Raw genomic sequence first — 9,630 nt, 5'->3', positions numbered from 1 at the left:
CTTTTGCCAAGAGGGAACTTTAGATATTGGTCCCTAGATTATGTTCACCGAGTTTCATGCAGATCGGTCAAACTTCCTAGGAAGAGATCGATTTTAAGTGTTTTTCAAAAAAATTCAAAATGGCGGAAAATCTGTATAACCGGAAGTTATGGGTTCTTGAGGCAAATTTGGTCCTCGTGAGGAGAGGCATCTCTGTGCAAAGTTTTATGTCTCTACGACATACGGGTCATGAGATATGCCCATTCAAAGTTTGCAATTTCAATCGGTTGCTATAGCGCTCCCTTTGGCCAATTGATGTAATATTGCTTCATTCCCATCCTCCCATGACCCTCTACCACTGTGCCAAATGTCACATGGATTGACCAAGTCAGTGAGGAGAAAAACGTGGAACAGACACACAGACACACGCAGACAGAGTTTTCGTCATTATATAGTAAGACGACTGTAGGTTTTGTAGGGCAGTAGTACTAGCTGTCAAACACTCATGTACTATAACTGAGTGTCACAGAGAAAGTGACACCATATTTTGCAAACAGTAGTAATACTTGAAAGGTTTGATACATTCACATGTATCTACATGAATGAACCAATACTGTAATAAGAACAGGAGGGCCTATCCAAATCTGTGTATGCCATGAGACGAGCAAAACTGATGCAATCATTTTCATGATCTACCTAAATAGATGCATACATGTGGCTAAAATCTGAACTAAAATGAGTTGAATCCTTTTAAACTGACAAGTTGGGCCTTTTATTCTCTAAAGGTAGACTTTCACTGCAGAATTCATGGAATATTATAAATTCAGAAGCTCCTAGTGTTCCCAAAATAAATTTGTTTACATGTGAACAAGGCCACACAATTGTTCAAAACACCAACAGGTTGAGTTTCATTTCTGTGTCAGCAACACTTCAGTCAGAGCGCAGCCATTTTCGGTAAGGTGTTCATCTCCCTGGAGAGCAAAACCCTTCACGTGTTACAGGTGTCATTCATGCTGCTGCAGAGAGGACTATCACTGCCACTCGATGAGACTCCCACGAGCCCCGGCGCCTGTCAGCGTGACAGACAGCACTGCTGCTGATTGAGAGCATTCAAAAGCCAGATTCTGAAGGGCATGAAATGTTTTGCCAAGTTTAAAATGAACCTTCTCACTTCATTAAAGACCGCAGACAGGCAACCTGCGGTAACCATCCATCTGCAGTCGAACTTGTTGTCTGTGCGGGGAAGATTTCTCTAATGCTGTCATCAATCTGTCATATCTGCACCAATCTGTTATTTTCTGGTGTTAGCTGTTGTTTTCTTGTGCCTCATCTGCATCTATTTCAGGAAGAACATTTCCCAAAGTGTCTTTCAATACCCATACAATTAGAGGGAACAGGTGTGAACATCTAGTTTTCTCAAGACACGTTAAAGGGAAATATAGTCTCCCTTTGAAGCTCAATTCATAAGAAATAAAATGCACACTTGCTTGATTCAATACACTCAGGGGCAAATTCACAAAAGGATTGCATGGCTTTTGCAGCTGCTAAACCTGCACAAATAACATGAAAGGAAACCATGTAATTCTCAAAGCGCGTGCAAAGGGTAAAATGCACCCCTAACTGTGCTGCCAATCAAATGGCATCTCAGTGCTCCTGTGCTATTTGCTGCTATTTGTAGGTAATTAGATAATATGCACAAATGTGGTCTCTTTCGATGCAAATGAGCCTTACTGCAAAAGCAGTCCATGCAAATAGCCACATGCAGTTACAGTAAAATTATTGGCATCTTCAGAGAGGTGGTAAAGTGAAGCGAACTGACAGAATGGAATATTAAATCTGAAATACAGTTTATCTGTCATGTTTAAATTTCTTGCCTGAAGTTTTGTAGCATGCCTTCGCACCTTGTCGCTCAAGACCTGAAGCTTGCGGTCTGGAAATTTTCGTTTTCTGAGTCCCCCTGTCTACTCTGTTCTTGGCACAAAGGTAACATTTATACTTAACCACATGCATAATTGCAATCAGACGCAAAAAAGGGAAAAGTTGCAAAACATAAGGGTTGTGTTTGCACTGTAAAACCGAAAGGCGCAGCATCTTTTGTCAATCAGACCTTGAGATGGGGTAGACAGTAGTTGCAAATTATGAACAATTTATGATGCTATCAGCTCAGCCTAGTTACCAGAGGAAAATGTTGATATTGTATGTTTCTGCAAACCATGAATAACGTGACATAGTATATGAGCTGAATTTGTCATGAGGAGTTGGAGGGGATGGTGGATGGTGGATCACCTAGGCTAGATGCCTGCAAAGCTGCAGACCACTGTTCGAGACCAACAGAGAAAAAAAACTATTGTGTTTTTGGCAACTATTTTGGCATGAAACATGGATTTTTTTTAGGAACACATCACTGTAGGTCCAGTGGGGTTTCAGGCATCAAATATGGGTGTTTTTGAGCAACTTGTCTTTGCTTTTCTTTTGGGGATAAGGCCCGCAAAAAGTTTGTTTGTTGTCTGTTTTTACAGACATGGCTGCGGGGATATCCAGCTGGGTTAGTTTCACAAAAAGCCAGGGTCTTCTCTATTGCTGCCTCAAAAGTTGGGAATTCTCTTCATCCCACGATTTTCAAGAGTCATCTTAAAATATACTTTTACTCACTAGCTTTCAATTGTGCATAACGAGATTGTCATTATTGCTGTTACTGTCACAATGTGGTGACAGCAGAAAAACAAGAAGGATACAGTTTTTGCTACTGTTATTACTATAGGTGCTATAATAACGGTAATTATATTTTATTATTACTGTTATGTTCCTGCTATTATCGCTCAAATTTCTGTCTTTGTTTCCTTCCTTTGTTTTTATTTTTCTGTGTGTGTACCGTAATGCACCTTTGATTAACTATGTTTGTGTGTAAAGTGCTACATAAATAAAGTTGACTTGATTTGACAAAGAACAAGTATTTCAAGGCAAAACATGATCTTTTCCAAACCTTAACCAAATGGTTTTTGTACCTAAACCTAACCACGTTAATCACAGTGATGTTGCAAACTCTACAACACCTGCAAATCCACACAACACACGCACATTAAGAAAACACCACCAAATTCAGAAAACACATTCATCGATTTTGCAAAACATACGCCGCAAATCCTCACAACACAAGCAAATGAGATAATGCGATGCAGATACTCACAACACAGGCAAGAAGCTGAACACTGAAAACGAAAGCACACGCCAAAAATGAAGAAAACAACGGAAATGTTTCAATGTCTTAAAGTTATACAATACTTTAAGACATTACTTAACTGGTTCCATCACTTTATGACTATTTACATATGCTCCTGTTACAATGTGTTTTAGTGTTTACTATTATCTTGTAATTACCACATGTTTTTGCAGCAGTGATGGCTATTCAGGCCCACAATTAACAACCAACCCACATGTGTGATTGCTTGCAAAGTGAATGGCAAGATACACATGGATGCAAAAACGCTCAAGCAGCAGATGTAGTCAAAGACATGGAATGTAAATTTTTCAACTCGAGCAAAAGATTTGCGACTTAGAAGGAAACACACAAAAGTGATTTGGAGATTTGGAGACCAATACCAGTGACACCTGACATCACTGGAACTGTTCTGAACTGGTCAACTCATTACATTTCCAAGGCCTACCAACAATTATGAGGCAAAACAACATCAGAAACACGACCCTAGATACTCATCATCTCTGCTGCTGTACAGGAACAAACAGAACTTTGGCAATTTCAGCTCCAACTGTTTCCTTTAAAATGCAAATTAAAGTCCCAGATAATGCTCTATTGTTTCCACACCTACGTGCGTTGGAAGTTTTTGTTTTTTTTTCCTCTTAGAAGCATGCCTCTTCACATTCAGTTCAGTATGAGGCCTGAGAGGCACACAGCTGCAGTTCAAATGACGCAGTGAGGGATTCAGTGCCTTGCTCAAGGGCCTTTTGACATTATTTGATGAGATCAGGGTTCCTCATTCACTTGTGTGTGACGCCTGATTGCTCACTTATGTACAGTTTCCACCAAACATTTTCGGTATGGTACCTTTGAAACCGAAAGTACCCATCAGACATGGTACCTAGACCCTAGCGTTTCCACTGCAAACCGTATCTTTAAATGTGGGCGGGGTTGTTGTCACTTACTGCTCCATCCAGCACTCACAGAGGGGGTACCAAAAATGGTAACGGTTAGGAACGGTTCCATCAGTACCATCCACAACTTTTTGCAGTGGAAACGGAAAAAAAGTGTACCGAACTGAACCGTACCATACCGTACTGCTCGGTGGAAATGGGGCTTTAGTGGAACCCAGTGTAGCCTACAGACCGCCCTACATGCATATATCCTGCATCTCTCCTGCAGACAATTCATTTGTGAATGTCACCACATTAATAAAACTGAACACAGATCTGCAGAGCTAGTCTTTCGGCAGGTTTCCAACTCCTGTAACCCTGACAGCAGAAAAGAGCGAAACCTGACTTCTCCCAACAGTTCCCCGAGGGGATTGTGCCAGAGAGCAGCAGCAGCAGTCAATCAAGCATGCAGTTAGAGGTTGGACTTCTGCTGTCCTGCTCCTCTGCTCATTTCCTCTCCACATATTTAAAATCCCTCTGGGTAAAAGGGGTAAAATGTTAAAAATGAGCTTGGACACTTGGAGATACTGCACATGGTTCTCCTACTGTACTGTAAACTCCTATATTATGGACTTGGACAAATTGGCAACCAAAAGCAGCATCGTATTTCTCCTGTATGAGGCCGAGCAGTCTAATTGGCAGCAAGAGCAGGTTCAGCCTGGCCTTTAGGGTTCTGAAGGACATACTATCCTTCAAACGCAACAGCCCATGAATTTTGGACACAGGTTGCATGGTGCACACTACAGGGGAGTCAGGGAGAGCTTAATAAGACATGAGCTCCCATATAGACTGTTTTAAGGTGTCTTTTGGTGTCAAGGAAACGCACTGTTGTTCCACCTAAACCTCTTGTCCAGCCACTAATGCGCGTACACATCATATGAAATGCTGAACTTTAGTCCTCCTGAACTGAAATAAATACTGTGAGACACGGCAAAATCAGTTTTAGGACCTTGCTGCTCAGTGGTAGGTTGTTGCTCAATGGTAGGCGCAAACTTGATGTCAGGAAAGTCTACGAACCAAGAAACCAAAAACAAATCAGCGCAAAGTGTGGATTGCAGCAGTCAAACGAAAGAATACGACACCTTCTGGAAACTCCAGGGTCTGTAGTGCTCATTTCATTACCGTTGCTTACCAGCGCTACAGACCCTGGAGTTTCCCGACACTGTCTGGTGCTTTTGTTTGACTGCTGTAATTTACGCTTTGCGCTGGTTCATTTCTTCAGGGAAGCAGTAGGCTTTTATCTCTGACGTCAAGTTTGTACCTTGTTGAAGGGAACAACCTACCATTGTGCAGTAAGTTTCTTAAAACATACTAGCAATTTCACACAGTACGTATTTAAATTAAGGAGGACTAAAGTTCAGCTTCTGCTGTTCTGCAGTAGTGGCTGGACGGGAAGTCTAAGAGGAACAACAATATTGTTTCCAAGGAACCAAAATGATGCCTTGAAACAGTCTATGAACATGGTTTGTGACATTTTGGTGTTTCTACAATATTGCCAAAATGCAAAATTTTCTGTATCATCATCAGGGATCATGCGTAAAATTAAGCTACTATGGATGTATGATTGGTTGATAGAGAACTTACTGTGCTTGTCTGTGTGTGATGTGTGACTTTAAGCATTGCTGATTAGGACTCAATCCCTTATACACAGCCTGGCATGCTGTTTTGGATTTAATGTGTAGGCATTTGACCTACCTGTGTGTTATTACATCATTCTGCAGAGTATACTGTGTCCTGCCCTAGCTGCCCTTATTGTATCGTACTGTGATGTTTAGTTTAGATACTCGTGTGGAGGTTTGTAGAAGTCAACTGATTTCTACATGCTAACATAAAGCAAGCAGGCCTACACGGTTGCAGCTATGAATGTTTCTTTGCAAAAAGAGTTACAGTCAGTCGTCCCGTCTTTGAGGCACATGCAGGCGTGCAAAGGGAGGATCCCCTGAAAGCCATGGTATTCTCCCATTTCATCAAATACAGCAGCTTGCTCAGTGGCCCTACACTGCAAACTGTTTTCCTAATCCCACTCCTACCTGCTTCCGCTGGATTTCCGATTATTACTGCCTGCTCTTGCAGAGTATATTATCTATTCCCACCCAATCCTGCAGGGTGTGTGTCAGCTCCCAACCACACCCGCAAACAGCCTGATTATCAATTGATTGAGTCTTTGTCTGTCCTGCAGGGAAAATATGCATTTTTAGTGTGGTCACAAGAAAGATATGCATACCTGTTGGTAGTAAGTCACAAAGTGATGTTGTAATGCATACTTACATTCATAATTACAGTTATTCTGGTGTCTCTGTAATTCAGTTTTATTATTATTAATATATACCAGCTTGTCTTGTTTTTCTTTTGTATTGTAATGTCCTGCTTTTATCTTCTACTTCACTTATTGACGTCTCCATCCTTCATGTTAAAAAGTTCCTGGGACCTGCACACTTTTTTTTGATTGCCTGCTCCTACCCATGTGTGCGAAAAATAAATCTGTCTGTTGCCACAAGGTTAGTGTTGGGTTTTGTAGGACCCATCGGGTCCCAATCCCAATGCAGTCCAGTTCTCTGGGTAAACCTCTATGTTCAGTTTTGGACAGTTTCCAAGTTAACTTACACTCACTGTATGCTGCGGTGTCTTTCAAAATAAACTTCCATCTTCATAACATAGGTTTTGCTGACAAAACCACTTAGATTTATAATAATGATCATAGTTTGGATTAAAATAGGCCTATGTTTTTTTTTTACAGTAAGTTAATAATGAGGTGAATATGACAATTACATCATGGACCCAAGCAACTAAGTTACGTGACTGAAAAACCTAATTTGAGTTTTTTTTTTTTTTTTAAAAGGACACGGACACTGGACTGCTGAAAATCAAAGTGTGTGTTTGACCAGTCCAACAACTCTCTCCCCCTCCCACCCCTCTCACTCTTTCCTGCTTTTTCTGCTGTGTTATTGCTGTGGACAGGATAACATTACAGTAAGTTGAAAGCTCAGGGCATCTTACACAAACATTGTGTGGGGCCTTGTGCATCAGTAACAGAAGCTGAGGCACACTGACCAGGCTGCCATATTTGACGCCCTGGGAACATACACAAGAACATACAAGCCTGAAAAAAAGGGGAAGTTAGAGACCCCGCCAGCCACTGCCACACATCCACTTTAATTCTATGAGAAATAGTGGATGCATTATTTCACCAGTCACCTTGAAGATACACACACAGCTGTTTCTAATTCACTGATATAGAAGCAACTCCTCTTGTCCTACAGGACATGAATGCACCACAATGTCTATATGTATTGGCAGGGCTGAGTGTGACCCTGACAGTGTTGCTGAGTTGCAGAATCAATGAACTGTCAGATCAAGGTCTGTCATTATAGAATACGTAATATGTGAAGCAAAATAGGAAAAACATTTGTTCGACCTCATGAGCCTGATAAACAGTAGTTAATCCTGTAAATGTGCCGAGGACCAGTAACACAAAGAGCCATGTTTTTCCATCAGAAGCCAACAGGTGGAGTTTCACCTGTACTACATCACTATAGAAACACAACAGCTGTTTCCAGGTCAGAATGACTCAGCGCTTTGAATACTGACGCTCCACTAATGCTGCTTGCCACTGTTTGCTTTTCCATGCTGATGCACTGTTTGCTCATTCTCTCTGCCGTACATCGGGAGCCGGTGTGAATGACATCGAACTTCAAAGTCACCCTGTTTCCCCTCTCTGCTCACCTGATCCTGTCTGGCACTCGGTGGGTCTGGTTGCCGTCACTCTGACAGTTGCCGGCGTACTGAGAGCGGCTGGTGGTCCCCTGGTCCCTCCGCAGAGCCATCGCCCCGTGGGTGAGCACAGAGACACCTTTGGCAATGCGCCTGCAGGATTAGGGAGAGAACAATGTGAGACAGAGACATTGGGACATTTTCAAAGGTCTTTTCTGACACTGCTGAGGTTTGTGGAAATGCAGGAGAGAGAGACTGTCTGGGTGGAAGACGGCTGTCACCGCTTGAATAAGTGACAATGAAAATTCAGCAGACTCAAACTTACTGTAATAGCACTGAACTTATGAGGGGAAATGAATGGACTCCTGTCCTCTCTACCTTAAAGCTGAACTGGGCTTTTTTTTTTAAAGAGCACCCATTTTTGCAGTTTAAATTATGTGTGACTCCACAAAATGAAAAGTAATTACATCTTCACTGACTGAGACACTGTAGAATTACCCAATTTCTACAAATGAGGTTCTGCTGTTGGGGGTGTGCACTGCCCTGCACACAGAAACTGATGAATCAAGACTAAAGGGCAAAATCCAAACTGTCACCCTCATCAGCTTAAAACTGGATTAGATCATCAGCATCAGATCTCTTTCCTCTCCTATTTTCTTTTGTACAAATCATCAGAGATGAGCCGAGCTGAGAAACATGAGTGTGCTGTCAGGATTTCTGGGTGTTACGGGGTACTCAAACATTTTCAGTACATTTGTGTGCTGTTGCTGGGAGTTAAAGGAAAAGAACAATATAGATTTCATTAAAGGAGAAAATGTACACCATGCAAAAGAACTAGAATGATATTATTTACGAGTTGTATCTTGGTAACTGTCAGGCTCACCACTTATGCACCAAGAGTACTCAGCTAAAAGTGTGAGGTTATATTGGCCACCTCGTCCACTTGTATAAATAGAATAGGACATTATTTGACAGCTGGTTGCCAAGCTGATAAATGACTCACTAAGAGGGATGGGTGGTGAGAACCGGTATGGCCAACCCATTCTTACATCAGCACAATATGTGGCTGTTCACTGTAACTGTTTAACGGTGCCCGGCGGCATCAGGGGGAAACATAGACTGACGACAACACCAGTTAAGGGAGCGAAAGTCTGAGTAGGGCGGGCAGGAGGGGTGGTGGATTGGTCCAACATCCACCGACACACACCTGAGAGGCTTTGCGTCCCGTATGATTGTAAAGCCAAACCCTGTTCGTTTCTCCTAAACCCAACCATGTGTTTTGTTGTTGAAGAAAGAAAATGTCAATTTGTGGTGTTGATCCGATGTAGTGCGTTTACAGGCTGAAGCTGACAGCCTTTTAGTATTTAGTGTTTTTGTGCTTTTAACTGAGCTAGACCACAGAATATTTGGGTAAAACACAGAAGAGATACTGTTTTGTCCACTATGAAGTTTGCTCCTGATGTGTTTTATGAGGAGTAAGCACTGCACTGGGCTCCATTCAAATAAAATAGCCTTTTAAATGCTACTTTGTTTGTCACCAAGGGTCCATGTCATTGGTTCGACAGCCCATTGGCTCGACATCCCATTAGTCCAACTGTCCGCAGTGCTGAACGGCTCGCGGCGGGCGTATGGGGCGCCGCGACCGGCTTGAGGCGGAGCAGGCTCACAGCTTATGTGTTTGTCACTTTCTTTTTCATTTTAACCCACACCATGATCTTTTCTTGACCCTAACCAAGTGGTTTTTGTGCCTAAACCTAACCAGACCTCAACCACAGGGCATCATGATGATTT

At 42.2% G+C, this 9,630-nt stretch overlaps 1 protein-coding gene across 1 annotated transcript in view; it reads right to left on the bottom strand.

Annotated features, from left to right (window-relative positions):
• The window catches only part of LOC126384253 (glutamate receptor ionotropic, NMDA 2D-like), a 250,941-nt gene that overhangs the window by 201,341 nt on the left and 39,970 nt on the right, over positions 1-9,630 (bottom strand). The window contains exon 5 of the mRNA XM_050035214.1: positions 7,852-7,992. Coding sequence (XP_049891171.1) covers positions 7,852-7,992 — 141 coding nt within the window. The remainder of the gene's footprint in view (positions 1-7,851; positions 7,993-9,630) is intronic.

The sequence above is a fragment of the Epinephelus moara genome, chromosome 22 (assembly GCF_006386435.1).
Source record: "Epinephelus moara isolate mb chromosome 22, YSFRI_EMoa_1.0, whole genome shotgun sequence".
NCBI lineage: Eukaryota > Metazoa > Chordata > Actinopteri > Perciformes > Serranidae > Epinephelus > Epinephelus moara.
Note: the sequence above shows the minus strand (reverse complement) of the source record. Positions and strands in the feature narration are given on the sequence as shown.